At 36.5% G+C, this 25,973-nt stretch overlaps 1 protein-coding gene across 2 annotated transcripts; it reads left to right on the top strand.

Annotated features, from left to right (window-relative positions):
* Positions 1-12,099: 12,099 nt before the first annotated feature.
* LOC145683361 (uncharacterized) lies at positions 12,100-25,620 on the top strand. 2 transcript variants are annotated; one of them, XM_081754695.1, is made up of 4 exons: positions 12,100-12,176; positions 17,179-17,417; positions 19,490-19,818; positions 24,819-25,620. In XM_081754695.1, exons 2-3 carry the CDS (start codon positions 17,201-17,203, stop codon positions 19,609-19,611), a joined length of 339 nt encoding a protein of 112 aa, XP_081610821.1. In that variant the 5' UTR covers positions 12,100-12,176; positions 17,179-17,200; the 3' UTR covers positions 19,612-19,818; positions 24,819-25,620. The 2 variants fall into 2 exon arrangements, with proteins under 2 accessions (XP_081610821.1, XP_081610819.1); XM_081754693.1 differs by having other exon boundaries at positions 12,135-12,230.
* Positions 25,621-25,973: the final 353 nt, after the last annotated feature.

Here is a 25,973-nt window from a genome sequence, read left to right as displayed (position 1 = left end):
TAGCTTAAAGGGTAATAAGATACGTATGGGTGCTATTGCCCTAGATTCAAGTTGGAAACGATTAATGGATTTCAACACATTATAAGCTGATACTACAAAGTCAGTAATACTCCGGTCCAGTTTAGGATGATAATGCCTATTACGAATTAATGTATCCCTATTAGCTAACATAAAGTCATTTTCAAAGTTCGATAATAATACATTCTTAAGTTCAGAGAAATTATGCAGATTAACTTTGATAGCCTTAAACCAAGTTGAACAGAGAGGCAATAAATCGTGTGGTAGAATGTTAAAAAATTAGATTCATCCACCCCCATTAGATCACACTGATCTTCGTATTTCTCTATAAATGTACTAGCTGCTATATCATCAGATCTTATACTAAACTTTGTAAGAGATTTGATTTCACTGACATGAAAAAAATACCTCTGTTCTTGTCCTTCACATATCGGATGATTTCTTACACACTGCGAGAAACAATTGGTTCTCCGACACTGGGCCATACTAACCTCGCTATTACTCCTTATCGAAGATTCAGATTAATCACTTTCTTTCACGTTCCTTCGATGATGATAGTGGTATGCCTGCATAATGTCAGTGAGAACTCTACCACTATTCGCATGAGCATTGACATGATTCTAATTAGTAACAAGACTTTCTTTGATACAATTTATTTCTTCTTGCAACTCTCTAATCTGGCTACTACGTTCACTTATTTGGGTAGTGTGATCATTAACTATAGTTTCTATTATTACAACGGAATTTTGCACTTCACTGGATTTACGTATAATCTGTTCCATTTTAAGGTCACTTCGTTCAATCCGTTGATTTGTTTGATTAATCTGTTCTGATAAATGTTTACTGTTAATGTCGATTTTACTGTCGAGTTGTTTCATTTGTTCCATTTTTGATTTATTTGTTCCACTTGTTAATATATTCGCTCACCAAAATGTTGCCTCAGTCGTCCAATCTGCTGTTTAATTAGGTCAGCTATGTCAGGGGAGTTCATCTCCCTATTACGATTTTATTCAGTGGCATTTTCTATACAAGGAAGACTCATTTTGATATTTATGGAAAGTTCTCTTTCACTCGTTAATAAAGTATATTCCGTTTTGATATATATATATATATATATATATATATATATATATATATATATATATATATATATATATATATATATATATATATTAGCAAAATTACCACGTAGCATCAAAATCAATCTGCAGTCCTGGAGTTAATTATCTAGTAGATTGATTACTTAACTTCACAAAAATCTCCTAAAATCTGAGACGGTAAACTACCAACTTTATAAGCCGTAATGCTGGAGCGGATGACGCCTATTTATAAGGTCAACAGTTCATGTATTTATATAAACAACGTTGCTGATTTATCGAAATTTGTATGTATGATGATATCACCTTTTTATTATACTACATAACAAATTAAAATTGTACACATCTTAAAACGTTTACATGTAGTTTTCAGAGATGGATCTTTTGTTATATATTATTTTTTTTACTATGACAATTAAACTCACATCGTTAGATCACTATCATAACAAATTACACTGTTCAACAACGAAAATGTAAATTGAATAAAATCAGATAATTTTTATTGATTTTGTGGTGCTGATCACGAATTTGAAAGTTATTTTCGAATATTAGCTCTACTTTTCGTTTTACAGGCATGTCTAATAATAAGGCTTTAAAAATAAATATATTCACTTCGTATGGGATAAAATGTTACACAGATCCGGAAACACTGGAGAAACTATATGAACGCTTGGTTTCATTGTGTTCCTTATGTCAGAAGTGTTCTGCTATTGTTAGAAAAGACAGGTTTAGTGCAGTTATCAGCGTTTTGGGTGTGACGTTTTTGTAGTGCAGGACATAAAAATACTACTACAAGTACGCAAAAATACTGGGATTTCGAATCTATATTTTTAAATAGTTTTCGGAACTATTTCAAGTGACACTTTGAGGATTTCAATAAACAAAAATGCCGCGAAATTGTATAGACAGTGCGGATAGCTTCTGCTACGTGTGTGGGGAAGTGACATTTTCCTCACAAAAGCAGACTATAACACCGCTAATAAGAAAAGCCTATCAATATTACTTTGGTTGTAAAATTGGAGGCCAAGATAAATCTTGGGCACCCCACATTGTGTGTAACACTTGTGCCAGCAATCTAAGAAATTGGATTAATGGGAAAGGGCGCTCAATGCCTTTTGCAGTGCCCATGATTTGGAGGGAGCCAAGCGACCACATCAGAGACTGTTATTTTTGTATGGTTCCTTCCGTCAAGAAGGGAATTTCCACGAAGAAGAAGCAGGCCTTGATCTATCCTAACATTCCTTCTGCAATGCGCCCTGTTGCACATGGAGAAGGACTACCTGTTCCTGACCCACCTAAAGAATACGATCTTTTTTCTGATGATGATCAAGAAGTTGAAGCTGCTGAATCAAGTACTTCGAAGGACCCTACGTTTGTTGTAGAAGAACCTCCATGTGAACCACATAGACTTACTCAAGAGGAACTAAGTGATCTAATCAGAGACTTGTACCTCTCGAAAAGCAAAGCCGAAATTTTAGCGTCACGCTTAAAGCAATGGAATTTATTGCTGGTAAAAGTAAATATTTTAGTGTATCGGAATAGGAAGAAGATGTTCACTTCATTTTTTACTATGGAAGACACACTTGTGGCATGTACAGATGTAAATGGTCTCATGAGGGCACTTAAAATTAATTACGAACCTACGGAGTGGAGGCTCTTTATAGATTCGTCCAAGGTGAGTTTAAAGGCAGTGCTTTTACATATTGGAAATGAACTTCCTTCAATTCCTGTAACTTACGCAGTTCATATGAAGGTATCTTATGAAAACTTGAAACGTTTACCTCAAGCCATTAAATATTACGATTTTCAGTGACTCATTTGTGGTGACCTTAAAGTAATAGCACTGTTGCTAGGTATGCAGTTAGGGTATACAAAGTATTGTTGCTTTATATGTGAATGGGACAGTAGAGATCGTGGATCTCATTACCGCAAAAGTGATTGGAGTACCAGAGAAACTCAGTGAAAAATGTGCAGCATGAACCACTGGTAGATCGTAACCGAATTTTGCTTCCTCCTCTACATATGAAAAGTTTTGTTAAGAGCATGAACCAAGAGGTTGAGGCCTATAAGTACCTAAGAGAACAATTCCCTCTATTAAGTGATGCCAAAGATAAAGAGGGTGTTTTCAGAGGGCCACAAATTAGGCAACTATTCAAAGATCACAAGTTCGACGAAATTCTCCAAGGTAGGAGAAAGCTGCGTGGGAAAGCTTGAATTGTGTTTGTTCACAGTTCTTAGGAAGACACCGAACAACAAATTACAAACAACTGGTACCAAAGTTGTTATTGTGCTACGAAAATCTTTGTTGCAATATGTCTCTGAAACTCCACTTTCTTCATTCACATCTAGACTTCTTTCCCGAAGATTGTGGAGCAGTAAGTGACGAACATGGTGAGCGTTTCCATCAAGATATTGCAGCCATGGAGAAGAGATATGAGGGAAAGTGGAATTCTAACATATTGGCCGACTACTGTTGGACTGTTGCAAGGGATGCTCCAGATGTAACCTACAAAAGGCAAGCCAAGCGAAGACGCTCAAAATAAAATAAACATAATCCTGTACAAGGGATCACTTCAAACTTTTGTCTACATTGCAGTGCAGTTCTTGCACAAAAAGCTATTTATACATATTTTTTACGTTTTGATGTTAATACTGATTTTTATTACGGAATTGTTAATGTTTAACTTGACCACGGTTACTTTGTTTTCTGTATCGCTGTGAAACTGGTACTTGCACAATTTTGAAAAAGGATGTACAAGGGTATAGAAAGCTACAGGTTAGGGTACTTCTGTACTCCCCAGCTTCTCACATCACAGTAAAATAGATAAAAAAAGGTGAAATGTAGGTTTTTACAAGGATTTTGCTTAAATGTTCTATAAATATTAATACATTTGTATATATACAGCTACTTTTGTACAAGGGCGTTTTTTCACAACCTGAGCTAAGAAAATTTTTCTATTATCATTTCCTTTCCTATTATGTTTAAATAAATGTCAAAATCGCAATTTCAAAGAATTTACATACTTTCGATAAAAATTTGTTAAACACTGTTATCATCGCATAACAACAGAAAAGAAATTACTTATATTTCTCCTTTCATATTCTTCTTCTTTCTTTCTTGAACAGCTTGTGCATATCTTAAAAGTATATTTCGCCCATAAATACAAATAAAGATATAAAAAATGTTAAAATACAATTATCGTTGTATAGTTTACACGAAAGAATATTCGAACAATATATGGGAGCCTTTGCTTGTAGGTACCATATATGCACGGCCTTTATTTAGGAAAATAAAATTTTAAAGTAGGTAATACCTATGTGCTAAGAAAATATCAAAAATTTCTTGCAGCATATTTTAAAATTATGTTTACATGACTCACATATGACATTTTGAAAATAAACACAGAAAATATAAATCATTAAGTCCACTTATTTAAATTTAGGCGTATTTTGGAAATGAGTCAGAAAATACAAGCAAGGATCTTAGAAGCCCAGATTTAAATTTTTATCGAATATGATAATCTATTAAAAGCTTTAACTGGTACTAAATATATGATTTCAGAATTTATCCTAATTTTGTAAATTCAATTATAGGTGTTACTTTTCATCTCAGGAATAAAACCTTGACATCATAATATAATGAAAAGAACTAAATTTAAACAAATGTATTAACAAAATGAAGTAAAATATATTTTTAATATATTTTTCATTCTGAATATAACTCCTTTTAACAAGCAAAGATTTCATTCTAAAATTATTCCTGCTGTTAACTGTGATCACATTAAGAGTCTTTGAATGCCAAGTGAGATAACTTAGATCGTGAAGGGATACTGATGAATGATTCAATTTACCTTTAAAGATGTGTATTGTGTGCTATAAATATGCATACAATAAATTATATAACTTTAGGTATTATAGTTATGGTTCACGTTGGCAACCTAACAGAAATATGAAATGTTTATAATATATTGTACTTTAAATTTCACTAACGGAAATGTTTTGTTTTGTAGCTAGGATACTTAGTTGTGTTAAGGTTGCGATATTCCGAAATCATTGTGTCTCGATGTAGCAAATGTTTGAATATAACTAAACAGAAAATATGAATTGAAATTTGAATATTCTCACTAATTAGTAAAATTATAGAAATATACGATTTCTTTTCTAGAATCCTGTCGTATTTGGTATCATGGTTTACATTTTTGATTATTACATTTTTAGTTTCAACAGCTGAAAATTAACAAATTCGGAAAATACAATAATCTGCAATTTGGTAATTCACTTAATGACTTCCTAATTCTACCTATTAGAATACTGACGGTTAATAAACAAAATAGGGAGGAAGTATTTAACTAAACACAACATACATATGTTAGTAGAGTAGGTAGCTCACTCCGAGCACCCCAAATTCACCTCCCTGTCTGCCTGTAAGTTCTCTGCCACCCATGACTGTGTATAACTTGACTAATACTATTTAGCACATAAGAATAACGCAAAGTATTTACATAACTACAACGCTAAAGTGCCCTGTGCATAAGCCTTTATGGCAATTAATATCATGGGGAATATATATACAATACCAGTTTGTGCTATTAAAACAATCTTTCTTTACCTAAGTATTATTGAATGTGAAGAACTGAGGAGAGAAAATATATTGAGATAAATAATGCGTGACTTGCTTACAATGAAACAGCAGTCTCAAGCTGCGTGTTTTCATGTAACACAATTAATTTGTTTAACTTATTTTTTTATTTCAGATGAACAAACTTTGCCTGTGACTAACAAATCTGCTTTGTAAAACGCAAGAAAGCTAGTTTGTTTAAACGCGACTTTGTTTATTTTAAACAAAGTGCAGAATTCGTTTAACTATTTGGTTATTTCAGTTCTTAACCATTAAGAAATCATTCGTTTGGTTTCTGCAAACAAACAAAAATGGCGGCTTTGACTGGAGTCGCAGAAACTCATCAGCTCGTAATATGTAATCAAGAAAATGAAGCAAATAGTGAAGCGAGCAATTTCGTAGCAAGAAAACTACTATCTGGAGATTCGCAGAAGCATTACTCAAGTTTGCAGGTAGGAGGAATATATTTTTAATATTAAAGTACTTTTAAAAAATTATATGTTGTAACGCAATGCTATATATTTTACCGTCATATAAAAACAATTAATTTTGGTGTTTTGAGTAAGTTTTTTATGTGGTAGCTAGTGTACAATTACTTCATAGGGTCTGAGCGGTATATAATTCATATGTCCTTATATGTGAAACCGCAAAGTAGGTCTACTGATCTCTTTCCAGCGTTAGAAAAAAGTGAATCTAAACAAACCAACCTGGTTATCAGTGGATTGATGACCAGTGATTGGTTGTTGATGTCATTGCACTAATATCCTGCCGCAATATAATCCTACTAAAATAATAATTTCGAATAAAAATATTCGAATTTATCCTGTATTTTGTGATAATAAACGCAATGTATATAACATTTAACAACAGATGTAGCTTTATTTCAACCTCCCCCGTCCTTGGAATTAGTACTTACTACGCATGCGTATGCGTTCGCGCGCCGACCCCATTCATTTGAAATTGTAGAAAGCAGAGTTCCATGGCGAAAAATTGTTACAATAATCCACCTTCCTCTCGTGTTATAAAACACAAAAGAGAACAACAGGAATAGAGGCAATCTCGTTTATATAACGATTTAAGAAAATATGTATTTCCAACATAACAGTAGTCAGTATCAGTGCGTTAATTATATACCAACCAACAGAGCCTTACACTTTGGAAATAATGCGACGACAGTAAGCTAGCAGAAGTTCTTGTTATTCACGTCTCTCGCTGCCGAAGCACGTGCGAGCTGCGGAATAATACAATTCGGTTTGTTTATAACTACTTTGTTCTAAGGCTGGATAGACTTTACGATTGTCGTTTTCTATAGCTGCATAATATGATGGAATTTCGTTCAAAACCCTCAATTAAGAACACGACAGACTGATAGGACCAATTGAAATACGCTATTTGAAACCATGAAATGTAGGATTCCTTAAACGAGTGAATATGAGATGTTAAAGTATTTAGTGTGTAGGCGAAGACGGTGTCTCTAATGTGCAATGTATATGACAGTCATGCATACATTGTGTACACGTTCTTTGTATCCCATTACTATGTTCAGTTAGCATAGGTTAGGGTAGGTTCTTTTCTGCTAAATAAAAGTGGTCACTCTTCCATTAGAAAGGCATTCCGAAAAGGAAGATGCAACTACGGAACTTTACCTCTACAAGTTTCATGTGTAAACAAGTTCCTCTTTGTAAACCAAGTTATCAGCAAATCTTGGGGTAAAAAAGTAAAAAAAAAAAAAAAAGTTATTTTCAGTAGTGATACAACTTGAGATGTTGACCTGCAGCTTTACGAGGGTTCCGAAGCACAGGAATTCCTACTAGGAATCGATTCCCCCCCCCCTTGCTAAAGACACGTAGTTAATTATATACCCACGAAGAGCTCATGATCATGAATATAATTTCTTTGGCATTACTCGAGCAGACGATTTTACCACATTTATTGCATTTTCCGGTTTCTTTTTTGCGGAACATACACTAAGTGAGGAGCTAGTGTATGAAACACGAACCAATTTCTGCTAGGTGGCCACTGTAAAGCACGAATGCTATTTAACGGAGTCAGAGCCGGAGCGCAGCAGATGAGCCCGAGTAGAGCGTGGGGTGCGTCAGTAGAGAGCAGGCGCGTCAGCGACAGGGGGCATACACATAAACGAGTTTAGTGCAAAAATTCATAAAATGTCCGTAATAATTTTTACTTCAAAAACACTTAAATAATCGTAATAATTCTTATCTTGAAGATGGCTTCCTGCTTTCCATGGTACAAATGGCCCGCTGCGAGGAAAAAGTTAATGTGTTCTGAATTTTTACTTCTTTCCACACTTCCCACAGTTGATTTTACGTTTCAACATACCATGACGCTGCAAAGACTATAATATGACGTTCTTTATCACACAATTCTTTGTAATAAAAACATATGTTTGCATTATATCTATCAGAAACGTCCATTGCTAACATGAACAGAATATTTGCACCGTTTATTTCCACCTTCTTCGCATTCTTGTATTCTTCCGCTTTAGTAAATAGTTATGCATAGTATACCTACACTACCATTCAAAATGTATTTCAGTATGATATCCACTGACATCGTATTTTACCCATAAATTTTGTTTTCGGTCGAACCGTCTGCTCGAGTAAACCCATTTTTGTTATCGGATATCGTATTGAAATACATTTTGAATTGCAGTGAACGTATTCTAATCTATTGTATTTTGAGAAAAGTAGAAATGTCCTATTTATTTTTAACAGATTTGATAGAAGATCAATCATAAAACTGTATAATTGTATTATGGGTTGTAGGAGCCTGTGTGAAGTTGGCTCCCCAAAAGTTTAGGCTACACGAGATATTTATTGGGCCAGAAAGTACTTCATTTGGGCTGTTTGGGCTAGCAACATTTAGCGTTTGGGCTACTCTGGAAACAAAGTTACAGCCTCCCAAAGTTTGAGGGGCCAACTTCACGTTAGCCCCCCAAGTGTTTGGGCCAGACGAGATTTTTATTGGGCTGGGTAGTACTTCGTTTGGGCTGATTGTGTCAGCAACTTTTAGCGTTTGGGCTATTATAGTTTCCGAAATATGGGCTATTAAACTTTTTAAAAAGTGATTTTCTTGCTTCTTTTGTCGGGGCCAACTTCACTAATATGACATTTCTGACAAACATGTTTATTGGAATTTACAGTACTTTGTGTCGACTAGCAATTTAGGAAGTTTCAAGATTTGGGCTGTTTTCGAAACAGAATTAGAGCTGCACAAAGTTTGGGGGGCCAGATTCACATTAGCCCCCAAGTGATTGGGCCAGACGAGATTTCTATTGGGCTGGATAGCACTTCTTTTGAGCTGATTGGGTCAGCCACTTTTAGCGTTTGGACTATTATAGTTTCCGAAATATGGGCTATTAAACTTTTTGAAAAGTGATTTTCCTGCTTCTTTTGTCGGGGCCAACTTCACTAATATGACATTTCTGACAAACATGTTTATTGGAATTTACAGTACTTTGTGTCGACTAGCAATTTAGGTAGTTTCGAGATTTGGATTGTATTTGAAACAGAATTAGAGCTTCACAAAGTTTGGGGCCCAGCTTCACATTAGCTCCCAAGTGATTGGGCCAGACGAGATTTTTATTGTGCTGGATAGCACTTCTTTTGAGCTGATTGGATCAGCAACCTTTATCGTATGGGCTATTATAGATTTCGAAATATGGGCTATCAAACTTTTTGAAAACTGGTTTTCATGCTTCTTTTGTCGGGGCGAACTTCACTAATATGACATTTCTGACAAACACGTTTACTAGAATTGGCAGTACATTGTGTCGACTAGCAGTTTGGCAAGTTTCAAGATTTGGGCTCTATTTGAAAAAGAATTAGACCTTCACAAAATTTGTGGGGCCAAGTTCACATTAGCCCCAAGTGATTGGGCCAGACAAGATTTTTATTGGGCTGGATAGTATTTTGTTTGGGCTGATTGGGTCAGCAACGTTTAGCGTTTGGGCTATTACAGTTTCCGAAATATGGGCTATCAAACTTTTCGGAAAGTGATTTTCCAGCTTCTTTTGTCGAGGCCAAAGTCACAAATATAATATTTCTGAAAAAAATGTTCAATGGAATTGACAGTACTTTGCGTTCACTAGCAGTTTGGGTAGTTTCAAGATTTGGACTGTATTTGAATCAGTATTAGAGCTTCACAAAGTTTGGGTGGCCAACTTCACATTAGCCCCCAAGTGATTGGGCCAGAAAAAAAATTATTGGGCTGGATAGCACTTCTTTTGGGCTGATTGGATCAGCAACCTTTATCGTATGGGATATTATAGTTTCTGAAATATGGGCTATTAAACTTTTTGAAAAGTGGTTCTCATGCTTCTTTTGTCGGGGCCAACTTCACTAATATGACATTACTGACAAACACGTTTACTAGAATTGGCAGTACTTTGTGTCGACTAGCAATTTAGGAAGTTTCAAGATTTGGGCTGTTTTCGAAACAGAATTAGAGCTTCACAAAGTTTAATTGACCATTTTCACATTAGCCCCCAAATGATTGGGCCAGACAAATTTTAATTGGGCTGGAAAGCTCATCGTTTGAGCTGATTGGGTCAGCCTCTTTTGCCGTTTGGGCTATTATAGTTTCCGAAATATGGGCTATCAAACTTTTCGAAAAGTGATTTTCCTGCTTCTTTTGTCGGGGCCAAATTCACAAATATAATATTTCTGACAAACATGTTCATTGGAATTGACAGTACTTTGTGTCGACTAGCAATTTAGTAAGTTTCAAGATTATAATTGTATTTGAAACAGAATTAGAGCTTCACAAAGTTTGGGGGGCAACTTCACATTAGCTCCCAAGTGATTGGCCAGACGAAATTTTTATTGGGCTGGATAGCACTTCTTTTGAGCTGATTGGATCAGCAACCAATATCGTATGGGCTATTATGGTTTCCGAAATATGGGCTATTAAACTTTTGGAAAAGTGATTTTCCTGCTACTTTTGTCGGGGCCAACTTCACTGATATGATATTTATGACAAGCATGTTTATTGGAATTTACAGTTCTTTGTGTCGACTAGCAATTTAGGAAGTTTCAAGATTTGGATGTTTTCGAAACAGAATTAGAGCTTCACAAAGTTTGGGGGGCCAACTTCACATTAGCCCCCAAGTGATTGGGCCAGACGAGATTTTTATTGGGCTGGATGGCACTTCGTTTGGGCTGATTGGGTCAGCAACTTTTAGCGTTTGGGCTATTATAGTTTCCGAAATATTTGCTATTAAACTTTTTGAAAAGTGATTTTCCTGCTTCTTTTGTCGGGGCCAACTTCACTAATATGATATTTCTGACAAATACGTTTACTAGAATTGGCAGTACTTTCTGGGGACTAGCAGTTTAGGAAGGTTCAACATTTGAGCTTTATTCGAAACAGAATTAGAGCTTCACAAAGTTTGGGGCCAACTTGACATTGGCCCCCAAGTGATTGGGCCGGACGTCATTTTATTGGGTTGGGTAGTATTTCGTTTGGGCTGATTGGGTCATGAAATTTTAGCGTTTGGGTCTTTATAGTTCCGAGATATGAGCTGTTATATTTATTAGAAATTTATGTTTCTGCTTCTTTTGTCTGGGGTAACATCACGAATATGAAGGGTCTAAGAATGTCGTGTTTTGGAATTAGTGGCACTTGGCGTCCACTAGGAATTCGGCAATTTTATAGATGGGATTTGAAACAGAGTTAGACCTTCACGAAGTTTGACCACCAACTTCATTGTAGTCACTAGTGGACTAGATAATACTCTGTATGGCAGTGTTCCTTAACCTTTGTGAAACTGCGTCCCACCAACGTCTCCAACAATAATAGCATCCGATATCCATGGGATGTTCTGAACTAGTCCCATTGATGTCACTATGTCGTACGGGATATTGGGACGTACTCAGGATAGCCTGAGGATATCCTATCGGGATAATCCCGGCTTTGTCAGTAGAGCGATATCCTGTGGATATCCTGGCAGGATAATCCCGACTTTGTCAGTAGAGCGATATCCTGTGGATATCCTGGCAGGATAATCCCGCGGTTGTTGATATTATTATTATTATTATTATTATTATTATTATTATTATTATTATTATTATTATTATTATTATTATTATTATTATAAAATACTTCTTCAAAGAGTAAATATAGTAATTATATAATACTTTTCTATTATAGTATTATTATTATTTATTAAATAATAATATAATAATAGAAAAGTATTATATAATTAGTATATTAGTCCATCGTATTGTATAATTCTGCAATAACGAACTAATAATGTTCAGATAATTAATAATGATAATAAAGTTCAATCAGTACATAATAATTTCATACTATGTTTGAAGAAACTTCCAGCGCGGCGCGATCGTTCACTGTTTCTGCTGAGGACCGCGAAATGTTATGCAGTTGTTTCCATGATGCACTGCGCAAGGTGGGCCGTGATGGAAGTAAGTAGACTCAATGTTGTAAAGGTGATGGTTGCTTTAGCTGAAGAATATAGGGTAAGTAATTTTAGTATATTCAATACATACTTGTTGCAAATAGATTAATACACATCAAGTGTAAATGTGCAATAATTTCACTGCTTGTGAACTAGATAGTCGCAGCGTGTATTTTTGGTAGTTACGAGAAACAACAGAAGTTGCTGATTCAAATGAGCGAAGCAAAATTGAGGTATTTAATGTGATAATTTATGCAACATAGCTCGACTCAAGTCTAGATAATATAACTTGCAGTGCTTTTTAAAGATTTATGCAGTTCAATCCTCCCAAAAGAATCGAATATGTCACAGTGAAAAAAAAATGTAGTTTTTGATACCATAAATTGTGATTTCTGACTATAGGTTAGTTAAAGTTAGGTTTGTTTACTGTAGCGATAAAAAAATGTTACTTCTAATGCGATAAATGGGATGTAGACCCTTTTGTGTACTACTTTAAAGAAAATACAGTGATATATGTTCCAACATGTAACAGTTCCAGTTCAATGAACAGCAAGGAGCGGGCTGTTGGAGAAGCAGTAAAAACACATTAATGCTGGTCAGTGAAAATTACTGGTTTAAAAATGGTACATTTTATTTACGTGACAATTTTGTTCTCTGTAACAATTTGCCGACTGGCAAGATTTTAGAATGTGTAGACCACTGCACATGTGCAATCGTGCAATAGTAATAATGTTAGCATATTTTTACGCCCAAGGGCCAAAATGTTACTAAAATTATTTCTGAAACGCGGTATCGGCACTACTTTAGCAGATGTCTCTAGCAAATTTATCGGCATTTCAATTTTTTGGGGGGGGGGATTTTCGTGCTGTTAGACTATACTACGTTCTGTTTGCTTCTGCAATACGATTCGTTTGGTGGGTTAGGTTGAGTAGGTTAGATTAAGATTCTACTAATAATTACGGTCCTTGTACCGTTATGGGGATCCAAAACTAGCAGAAAAACAGTATGATGTACCGGAAGGAAGGGTTGGTGATGTAAGGTGAATTGGAAAAAAAGGAGGAACCCATGGAAAGATAGGTAATTGGCCAGAAGTCCACTATGATGGAAATTATCTTCTTTCGTTCCTAATGATGTCCAGAATGCTAAAAAGGGCGGTGCAGATGATATATCTTTGAGTACAAGAGTACATACACGGTCCCGGTAAAGTGTCCTTGCATTCAAAACACGCGGCTGTATACCCCACTTTCAGAATTTTAGACATTACGTGGGGCGAAATAAGGAAATAGCACACAAAGAGGGTGCTGAGTCGGATGTTTTGATTGCAAGGACACTGCCAAAACTGGGTGTACTCACACTGCACCCCCTTTTTAAGCATTGTGTACATCACTAGGCACGAAAGAACGATGATTTGCATCATCCGATACTGTATGAAAGAAGGAGTTCCTCTGGGCAATTAGCGATGGATATTTGGTGGAATATCTGTCTCGATGTTGAGTGAACCAGGAAAACACCGTCCGGTAAAAGTCCACTTTTGCCTCCTAATATGATTGGCGTTAAGTATTCTGACGTATTTCTTAAGTACAGGGCCAAAATTAGTAAATGTCATTCGTTGTCATAAGTATGATTATTTACTATTATTACTATTAGTAAAGCCATGTTAACCTAATCTATCAAGGGAAGTGGAAAAAATGTAAATTTCGCACGTAAAACAGTGGACCCCGCAACGGCACATTGACCATAAATACTTATAAATCTCCTCTATTGACTTCACTCAAAATTACTTAAAACATATTTCACCTGGACACTGGACTATATTTGGTAGGGCTATCTGATAATGTGAACACGGAGAGTTATATTTAGTAACATTTTAGTCCGTGTACTTAAGAATATAAAATTAATATTGCATCAGTCACTAGCTTGCGCATTCTAAAATCCTGCTATTTGGCCCTTGCACTTAAAAATACTATAAAAACGTTAATAAAGGCTAGGTATCTGCATCATTCCCCAAACAGCATAGCCTGTGGTGGAAATAAAGGTTGTTTTGGGGGTAATAGTATACATGAGAACACCCTGATCTGCGTTTCTTCCGTGTTTTATTACCACTTCTACATGAAATACCATAAATTTTTTACGTAGTGCAGTAGTAAGAAGTATCCATGTGCACAAGACATGCGATATGCGTTAAATCCCCCCCCCCCAAACACACACATAGTCATAGTTAAAATACAAGGGCACTACACATGCAGATATAAAGAATAGCTACGTTCTTTTTTTATTTTCGTATCGGTCGATAAGTAAATAAAAGTCGCTTTGTCACCCCCTTTGTAAGTTCGTACATACTCAATGAATAATCCCTAAAAGAATGAGCGTCCTGCTCTTTTGGGAACTGATGCAGCTTCATGTGTACTATATCCCTTTTGGGTATGCCAACGATCTGCAACACGAGGTGCGGCTTGTGTAGCCCGCTCCTTGCAGTTCTAATCTGGAACTGTCACTGGTCGGAACATGTGTCAAGTGACCATGAGCAATGTCGTTCACACAAACATATGTGAAGGGGTCATGTGTTCAATGAACAATCCCAAATTATTTATTAAAACAATGCTAGCTGAGCAAGGCTATTCACATTTAAAGATGACGTCGTGTATACAAATTTAATCCTATGAAAGTACAAGAAATCGACCATAACTAGAACCGTTAAAAGAAACAGCAATGACTTCTTCACCCTTGGAAAGATAATTTTGTCCCCATTTAGTAGTGGTAAGCGCGTGGCAGTACAGCAAACTGAACTGCGGAATTTCTGAATTTGAAAAGGAGGGGGGGGGGGCTAAAAATAATGGACAAATTTCCAAAACTGATTACACTTTTTTTTGTGGAAAACCTGCGAAAGTGTGCAATAAAGGGTCTACGTTTAAAAAAAGCTTTCAAAAAGGTAATATTTTCGCAGTATTTTAACTATTGACAAAATTGTAATATGATAGCACACGGTTTGGAGCACAAAATCATTCGCATACATACAGTTTCCTAGCGAAGTGTGAACAATCGAGGAATTAGTGTAGACAGCTAAATTAAAAGGAAGAATGTGAACATTATTCAAAAAGCAAATAAACCCCTTTTCCTAAAGCTGAAAGCTGCCTCAGCCTGTTGTAAACGGAAAGAACATCATCAACTATCTAGGATTTGAAAAAAAAAACTACAACAACACGGTGTAAGGTGAAAATGAGTTCACTCGATGCATTCTACGATACTACCAGGATTCCAACGTGGCACCACATCATCCATGCCCTGTTCAAAGTAATGTTACTCAAGGTTCCCTAATAGGTCAGTGTAGCCTGTGGTGCCTCTTTCAGTGTATGGAAATGGAGGTGTTCTTCAGGGGGAATCCGAAACTTCTACGTCCGGGCTATACGGAGGGTGATAGAGAGAATTTACTAGTTAAACCCCCGGGGATGTGTTCCGTTCCGTTTGGCTGTATGAAGGCGTGCGTTGTCGTGCAGTAACAACAAACCCTCTCGGAGTGCCCCCTCCTCCCCTCCCCGCCGCATATTGTTCTGGAAACGGAATTTAGCCGGACAAATGTATTTGCTCTGGAACTGATGCTACAAGAGCATTGAAAATGTTAGAACAGCTTAACACTGTCGTGCGGTGGGGTGGCACTGGCCACACTAGCTGGGCTTAAAAATAGTAGTGTTTTTTTACGCGGCCAGACACTGTCACTGGCAGTCACTTGTCAGTAATTATTGGCAATTTTCAGTGATTAAATATCGAAAATAGGCATTTCTATTTGCAGCACTGTAATGCAAATGTAAAAAGCGTAAGGTAATATTTTATAATATTTATTTTGCTGCATATTTCTTTAGAAGTGTTCCGTAGTGTAGGGATTGTAGTTTTGGTTTCATGTTAGCGTGGCCCTGGTTTCAATCCTCAGCCGGAACATCCCACTTTCGGCGTCCACTCAGGGTCAGGAAGCAGCAGGGGTAATGAATTCAGGGTTAGGCAAAAGTATCGGGACAGGCCAATAATACGAGACAGCATCGAATGCGGTGTCGTCATAATCGCTACACTATATGATGTCATCTAGTGATCAGAGAAATTTATTTTATGTAATCTTAATATGTCTATATTACTTTAAGGAGCTGCTGAACCGATTGTAGTTTAAAAAATAATATATATATATATATATATATATATATATATATATATATATATATATAAGAGAGATATTTCAAAAGTCAAAATATTTGTTTACAATTTGTGTACTTACTATTCATGCATATGTGATAGGTTTCGTGTTAAATTTTCCATATATTGCTATTTTCGATAGCATTGTTCTGTTCCATTGACCAGAATAACCCAATATAACGATTCACTCTATGGACCAATAATTCTTTTTTACACAGGGCTCGAAATGAAAAGTTTCACGAAACGGAACGCTAGATACTTTCTGAAGTGTGCTTCAATTTGTATGAGTTTTTGTGTGGTTCATTGAATCTTCTCACGAGACGGAACGGAATGGTTCCCGCCTTTCACGAACCGGAACGCCGTCCGGTCCGGGCGATTTTGAAAGAAAGGAAAAGGGGTAATTTAACGTCCCACGATTGTGCCAGCGATAGGGCTAAAGGGGACGATGAAGGAGAATGATGAAGAAAAAATGGTGGAATGAGAAAGTGGGAGGAAACGGGAGAAAACCCACGAGCACGGTGTTGGCCACCACAAGCTCACATGGCAATGCCTGGGATCAAACCTGGGAGCCCGAGCACTACCACTGAGCCACCGTGACCCCCCCGGTCCATTTCAAGGTCTGTTTTTACGTCAGTGTTTGAATTTCGTCCTTGAAATTAGAGCTGAAATGGTTTCAACTGATTCGTTAACAGTTTTCTGCGAGAAATAAACTGAACTGATAAACAAAAGTTGCTGATACGTTTAGCCTGTACAGTTATGGGGGGAAAAATTATATTTTTGCATGCTTAAACTCTTTATACATCTGTGTTATTCGTTTTTACCTGTTATAGAATTCCATACCGTCAGTGCAAAATGTCTGAAGAAAAGATTCCAGAGGCACAGTATTATGTTGTTGAATTCTCCGACGGGATACAACTAGTGCCGGTTAATTGGTTACTAGATGGGAAAAGAAAATGCTATTGGCCGAACTACAGCAGTTTTACAAAATACTATAAGGCAGTAGAGGAGAAATTAGAACCAAAGGAAGACTGGAGTATCCATAGGGTTTATGAAATTATTGGTCAATCATGTGAGTGTTTTAATATTTTCTTCACCACTTTCTTAATTATATAAAGACTTCGATTTTTTATATGGATTTTTTTTAAATTTGAATTTATTGAAACTGAAAAGAAAAAAATGTCAAACGTACAATTTTACAATATCTGTCACAAACAAAAAGTATGATTTTTTTATATTATTGTAGATATTAAGGGTCTTTCATACAGCAAAATTAAACTATACTAATTTTACAGTATTTCTGTAATATCCTCAAAATCAATAAAAAGTAACTTGAAAAATGGAAATGTAGTGCAATAGACAATATTATTGTGCATGTCATACCGGTATCATGACTCATCTTTCTCGTTTTGCTGTGTAGTTATTAATAGATGCGGCATGGATTTGTGAGATACACCTATAAGCTGCAAAGGGACGGCTAGATGATTCGTAAAAAGCTAGGTGCTAGGTGATTCGTAAAAATGCAAAATAATATTGTCTAGCGCACTGGGTTCACACTGTTCAATTTCTTTATCTGTTTTGAAGATATTACAGAAAAACTGTAAAATTAGTACAGTTTAATTTTGGTGAATGGAAGATCCTTGGTAATCGTAATAAAAATGAGACTGTAAACTAAGTTGTGTTTGCAATAATTGAGCGTGCTTGGTGAGAGTAATAGTAAATTCCAAGATGATATATTTGCTGTCAAAAACCTACCACTTGTGGATCAATTCCTCGCTATGACATTCTTGCATTTTTGCATTCTTACATTGAAAAACACTCATGTAATAACCTGTTAACAAAGTTTATCCATACAGATGTAATACTTTATTTTACTCACTTAGAGCGAACGCTCTGACCATGAGGCTATGGGGGAAACTACTAAAATTTTATTATAACATTTTACTTAGAAAAAATACGGCCCCTTATAATGAAGTAAGGTAACACCAACGTAAATTACAGAAAGTAGAGACAGAGAATATTTTACTTACGATTTGGTGTCCTAAGTGGCAGATAGTTTCTATTAACATTGTTTAAATCTATTTATTGCTTTACTTATTCAACGGTATCAGTGATATACTGATCATTGGATATTTGTGACATCGTATACGAAACTTATTTTCTAAAAATATCAAGAACGTAATACCGATTGGTTTAAACTTTTGTTTGTCTCGCCTGGAGTTCATGATTAAAAGCATGATGCACTTCGGTTCAACGTCCAGGAATGTGGATATTTCAATTTTTGGTTGTTTGAAGGTTACGGTTTTCATTCACAGTGCCTCAGAGTTCTTTGAATTTTCATAATAATGAGGCGTTGAATGTTACCAAACGTAATTTTTTAAAAAATAATCATAGCGATGGTTACATAGTGGTCATTAAAAAAAATCTTCTGACTGCTTGTTGAGCTGAAGCGGTAGTAGCTCCTACGATTGGCATCTACACTCGTTTTTGTGATGATTTGGCGCAAAAACTACTGAACCAATCAATATTTTTGTTACTATGAGACTTTATATAAAGCTTTTCCAGAAATAAATGTCTCCTTTTCTGTATACACACATGTATACAGAGTGCATGTTAAAAATTGATGAAAAAATGGATCTGAGGGAAACATGTACGAAACCAGAATTTTGACGATAACAGATTTCAGTTTCGTAAGCAAAATTCTCGTGGGCCGCAACAAAGTGCCCCTAGAGGCAAAAGTCGGGCGCAGTAGACCTAATGGGTAAAAAGTGCAACTGAAGGTAAAAATGGATAAAATAAAAGGTGGGTTTTAATTCTGTAAAGGTGCTCCCTGCCTTCCCGTCGTTATGGCTCTGGGGTCAACTTGAAAGCATTAAATGGAAAAAAATTGAAACCTCTATAAGAAGCACTATTTTTCGATTCTATAGCAGAAATCAGTGAGTTGCTGGAGCGAAGTCCCAAGTGGTCTAAGTGACACTCTTGGAATAAAACCCAACAGGTGAAAACACGTTGAGTCAGTTCAAAATGGTCTTGCATTCGCTTTTGTTCAACTCGAAGCAATTCTGACATTGTATATAATTTTACTGACGAACATGATTAGAAGTGATATTAGTACCCTCTAATTTGTTTCAATATTCATTCTAGATTCTTACGAGCGTGGGATGAAGAAATTAGAACTCGGGAGAGACCAGACCGAAGTTGATACCGGTAATGAAGAATCTTTTGAGATACAGAAAAAGAAACGTCACATACGAGCTAGAAAATAGCAATCATCATCTTCGGACGAAGATATTGCCCTTAGTGAAGCGATTAAGCAAAGTGTTTCTACAATAAAGAAGACTTTGCCACCGGTACCAAATCTCTTTTCTAAAAAGGTCGTGACGAGCACCAATCTGGATGATCCTGGAATGGCAAAAACCCTAAGCGGAGCCCAGTCACTTCAGATGAGAGTACTGCTGTCCAAGAACACGAAGGTTAGTTCCAGTAATTTATAAAATTAGATCTTAAATTCAATTCATCTGTAAATTGCCATTTATAGTTTTTTAATATTTAATATGCTTTTACAGTAAAAATGTTTCTAACGCACGAAATATCAATAGTAACCTTTATTTTCAACCAGTTAGGCCGGCTATACACTATAAGATAGATCCTAGGAAATCTCTTACGATTTATCCTAGTCAAAATCTCAACGTGTATGGCAACAGATCCCATGTCATTTCCTGTGTTCTGAACGATCCTATGAGATTTCTCTTGTTTAGAGCACGCTCTATTTGGGAAAGAAAATTCGTAAGATTTCGATTTAAGCGACATCAGGTGAGAGAAAGTGAAAACAAAACAAATGAAAACACAAATGATGAGGTATCTTCTGATCGTTCAGGTTTACTTTAGATGTACCACTCGAAATAATTGTTGAAAAATTATAATTTGTCACTATTTCCTAAATGATTTGCGTTGACCGACATGAAAATATCTTACATAGCATAGATAAAATCCCTGAAGGAGACCAACAAAAGCAATTGTTGATAAACTACAATTCTTTTACGATTTGCGTACAAATACGAGGTCAAGATATATATATATACAGGGTGGCGCGTATTGTATCTACCAGTTGCAGTTGGCAACCCTGATCAAATGCGCGTACGAATGCTGCGCATGCTTACGGCACTGAATAGCAGGGCCTCTGGCAATTAGTTTACCATGGAGCGGTGGTCAGTGCAGACGCGAATTGCGGCGGTGGAAGCCTTTATCCGAACCGGTTCTGTCAGTGAGGCTCAGCGGGCACTGCGACGAAACAGTGATGATCGCCATGTTGCTATACCCGAGAGACACAGTATTCTGAGATGGGTGAGACAGTGGCGGGCCACAGGTAGTGTTGTGAACCGGAAATCACCAGGTCGTGGACGAAGTGTTCGAACAAATGTAAACTTGGAACGAGTGCGCGTAGCGATGGAACGCAGTCCCAAACGTTCAGCACGGCAACATGCACGAACATTACATTTGACACGACGTTCATTGGGTCGTTTGCTGGGTGATTTGAAGTTCCATCCGTATAAACTGCAGGTGGTACAAGAGTTGAGAGCCATTGATAAGGAAAACAGACTCAATAACTGCCAGAACATTCTTGAGTTGATTAACCGAGATCCACTGTTCCTCCAACAACTTTTGATGTCCGATGAAGCAATCTTCCACCTGACTGGGTATGTTAATAAGCAAAACTTCCGGTATTGGTCTCAGGAGAATCCTCGTTCATTACATGAAAAGCCTCAAGGTAGCCCAAAAGTTGTGGTATGGTGTGCAGTTGGAATGTGTGGCATTATTGGTCCCTATTTTTTTGAGGATGACGCCGGACATGCAACAACTGTAAATTCCGACCGCTACTGCCATATGTTACAGACGTTTCTCATTCCGGAATTGCAGGAAAGGGGTGTGATCAATAACGTTTATTTCCAGCAAGACGGTGCTACGGCACACACGGCACGCCAAAGTATGTCTATACTCAGAGAAACATTTCCAAACCGCGTGATATCCCGATTTGGCGATGTCTCATGGCCATCCCGTTCCCCAGATTTAACAGCTCCTGATTACTTCCTCTGGGGATATGTTAAGGAAAGGGTCTTTGCCAATCGCGTGAAGACAATTGACGAACTGAAGACTGCCATTCGTCATGTGATAAGTTCCATTCCACAGGATACGTTAATGCGTGTGATGAATGCCTTCCCACGTCGCCTGCAGCAGTGCATCCAGGAAAAAGGCGGACATTTACAGGACGTTATTTTTAAAGTTTAGTGAGCTCCTACGACAAGTGTTGTACAGTGTACAAATTGCCAGTCCATATACTTATATTCCATAACAGTTTTGCATTAAAACTTGCATAACACACCTTTGTATTTTCATTTGAAGTTGGTAGATACAATACGCGCCACCCTGTATATATATAGTATAAAAACTATAGTGCAAAAAACGCAAACCAAGTTCTGCTAGGTTGTTTCTAGAAAGTACGAATGCTATTTAACCGAGTCAGGGCAGGGCTAAGCTGGTTCCCGAGCGTCAGTGAGGGGGTGCGAGCGAAGGAAGCAGGCGCGTCAGTTGATGTAGTGAAAACGAGTGGGTTTTGGCAATGATAAGAGTTTGAATAGCACTTGTCATGGTATCGTGGTAGTAGCGCTCCACTCGTAAACATAAATTATAGCTTCTGTAAACTATGCAGAAATATACCGGTGGTGGAAAATAGTATCACCGGTCAACTTTCATATGCACTCACTTACGTAAAAGTTTCGCTGAAGGGGTCCAGAAGTAAGCAGAACATACAAAATTTACAGGAGAAATGGAAGATACAAGTACTTAGACCTAACACAACCTAACTAAATCTAACCTAATGAAGTTAACTAGCTTAAACTAACCTAATATTAATAGAAGTAAGCGAAATTCTATCACTTTTTGAAAATTGTGTTGGACCCATATACTAATATAATCTAATGTAACATAACCGTAACTAACCTGAACCAACCTAAACTAAACTAATGTGAATATAAACTACCGAAATTGTAGCATTTCTTAGAAAAAATAGCTGGACCCTTTCTGCTAAACATTATCTCTCACCTATTTAACCGTCGTTGAAACATTTACAATGATTTTACACTAGTAACCCTACAGTTGTAAACATAAAATACAGGTGTATTACTTTGTATTTAATTATGTTGCTTCCAAAAAATTTGTTCCTTATAAATATGTCTTTTCATGCAAAGTATTAAATTTTACTTGTAAATCTTCTAAAATGTGGTGCGCCAAAAGTATACCAGCACCCTTCTGACTTATGCTTTTTTTTAAGAGGTATCCAATTTAACAATATAGCGCCTGATATTAATATCAGTGGGATGTGCAGTGTGGTTAGCATAGTAATTCTTCAACTTTATACTTTTATTAAATAGAACTATTTCACAATGTTGATATACGTCATTTGGTCAGACAGGAAAAATCTTCACGTGTATGGCACCCAAGGGTAAGATTTCCTACAAGATATGTCATAACATTTTTCCGAAGATAAATCCTAAGATATTTCCTAGGATTGATCTCGTAATGTATAGCGCGCCTTATCAACAATTCTATGACAAGGGTCCCTCCATACGGTACATTCCTTTTTATTTGTAGTGGGTGGGGTAACATACAGACAATTAGTCAAAATATTTTGTTCCTCAGGGTAATTCTAGGAATGTGAAATGATATTCTATGCTACTGCTGCTGATGATGTGGTGTTCTGCCCGAAGACTGGTCTGACCCAAAGGTTTGTGGGTAAGGTGAATCCATATGGTGATTTCCCATTGCGTTCCATGGGAATGTTGACGTCCTAAGGACAGGAACTACAGTTGAACGAGGGATCCGAACCTTTTGTTCCCAACCTGGAATTGAGCCCGGGACCCCTTGATTACAAGACGAGCTTATCCACTGGAGACATTTGTGCTATGCTATACTTTAGAAATGCTAATGCTACTAGACATTTATGCTTTACTTCAAATATAGATTTCTTTAAGGAAAACATATATTAGGTTCCTTGTATTTCTAGAAAAGTAGTCAAAAAGTAGGAAAAATGGATAGCCAATTTCCATTGTATAAAATTAAAATTAGCCAATTTTCCTTCTTCTGTTGAATAAAGTCGGAAAATCAAGTGGATTAAAATAATTAAGGAAACTAGCTGAACTAAACAACTTTTTTGATGTCAAAAAAATATTGTCACTGTTATTTACGCTTAAGAAGGCAACAAACAAATGTAAAGAAAACACTGAACAGTGACAAAGTAGTGCAGTTCAGTGTTTTCACGTCTTAGTTCACTTAGTTATTATGACTTTTTAAATCCGTGTGACTCTCCTACTTCATTCAACAGAAGGGAGGATTATTCCCGAAAGTTAATAATGTATCAATGTTTTATATCCATGCATTATATGTCATATATCTATGTTTACGTGCACTTCATGGACAGCAGCAATATTCCTATTTCCAGAACTCCGTTTATGGGAGTAGGATACATACTTAACAATACCTTGAAAAAAGAAAGAAAAAAACAGGAAAAGTGCTCAATGGTATTGTTTCTTAAAAGTTTCATCTGATGACTACGTCCGTATCTCTTGGAAATAACCTGGATAACGAGAGTTAATGTTAAAAAGGAAGTTCAAAAATCTCAAATACTACAAGATCGACGATTGTGTTAAATTCTCATTCTTATTGTAGACAATTATTAGATTTGTACTAAGTACAAAGATGTTCAGGAAAAAGGGTCACAAAGTTTCAGGGCAGAAAGATTGCATCAAAAGAAGGAAAAAGCCGTACTAAACATGTCTTTTGCGCTTCGTTTCGGAGTATGAGCTGCCGACAATGTGGGAAATCGAATTTCATAAACTATTCAACGTACAGAGTGGGGCCGCGGTGGCTCAGTGGTAGAGCGTTCACCTCTGGTGCTTAGGGTCCCGGGTTTGATCCCAGCCCCCGCCAAGTGAACTTTGTGGTGGACAAACACCGTGTGCGTGGGCTTTCCCGGGGTTATCCCGTTTCCTCCCACATTCTTCATTCCGTACAGAGTGCGGTTTAAGCTTTCGCACTCAGTCATACCTGCTCGATTTGGAAATATATATATTCCAAAACTCTAATGCGTGCGTAAGGAACTCCTTAAAAAAATTCTGTATCGCCTTTCGGAGTAATCCCGTCCGAACGCATTGTACAGATTTGAAACACGCATTTTCTAACTAATGTAAGTATGACTTCAAGTGTACGCTTTACACAACACTAATTAGTACCATAACGTTAAATAGTTTCTGAAGTTCAGTTTCCCACGTTTTCGGCAGCTTTTATCTCCGAAACGACGCGTTTCTTTACTAAAAGAACTTTTCTTTTGATCTACCCTGAAAGTTTGTGACCCTTTTTTCTGAACATGTTTTATATTGTACATAATCATTTACTTAATAGTTTGTTTTTATTGTTGCAGGCACTGTGCGGTATCACAAGCATTGCAAGGCATCAACAGATGCAGAGATATCAGATGTAATAAAAGAGTGGCTTCGTCATGCTAAAGAGCGGGCTCTCAGGCAGAACAACACTAACAATGATTAGTTATGCAAGAAAAAGTGTAAAATAAAACTAAGAACGCATTGTTTTGATGTTTTGTCATGCAGATTTAACGATCTGTGAAATCTGCAGTTAACGGTGATTTTTTTTATTGTAGGAACAAAAGACAACAGTTTTTCAAGAAATGTGTTTGAGTGATAATAATACCCAAGTTATTTATTCTAAATTAAAGTCGGTCGTCTTCTCCTTCTTACAACTTAGTCACAAACAGATTATGTTGAATCATTTTTTTTAACGTTCGTCGCCCAAGGCAAAGACATTGGTATAACCCTTTTATGTGGTTACATACCCTCTTTTTTTATTTTTAATGGAAGTGTAGGATTTACATGGATTAAACTTGAATTACTAGACTTTTTATGAGATTCAGTGCGTAGTGCTACTGTAACTGCTTTTTTGTAAGTTTTGAAATTCACTCAGAATTTTGCATTTTTTTCAACAACTTTGGTAATCGAGGTGTTGAATTGAAAAGGTTGAGAACCAGTCTCTTGGATTCATGTTGCATTTATTTTTATACTAAAGAAACCTTTTGTGATGTATGTCATATTTTGTGTTTGTGTCATTATTTGCATATGTAAATAATACTATGTGGAAGCAATGATTGTACTCAGTAATTTAGCTAAGTTTTAGCATTTATTGAAATAAAGAAAGAAAATCTACTGTAATTGGTTTTTAGCCTCAATGTAAATTATGAAATTGAAAACAAAATTTCAATCAATTTTTCAATTAATAAGAATTACATACTGTACAATATATATATATAAAATCTTCTGATAGTTGATTGTTCCGTTTCTCTTCATTAATTATCTGTAACTTTGTTGCGCAGCTGATAGGATTCGGTACCGGTGACTGATAGTTCGCAAACTAAAATCCTGTCGACACTAAACTAAAATTTAAAAAACCGTTCACTATTCTCGTTCAGCCATGGAAATGCATTGTACGTATGGTTGCAGAGCTGCTTTCGTGGTTTATCACGACATATATTTTGAACCCGCAACTATTTCTTTTTATCTTTTGG

This window comes from Thermobia domestica, chromosome 4, assembly GCF_964235325.1.
Source record: "Thermobia domestica chromosome 4, izTheDome1.hap1.1, whole genome shotgun sequence".
Lineage (NCBI taxonomy): Eukaryota > Metazoa > Arthropoda > Insecta > Zygentoma > Lepismatidae > Thermobia > Thermobia domestica.
This window is presented reverse-complemented; position numbering and strand designations above follow the sequence as displayed.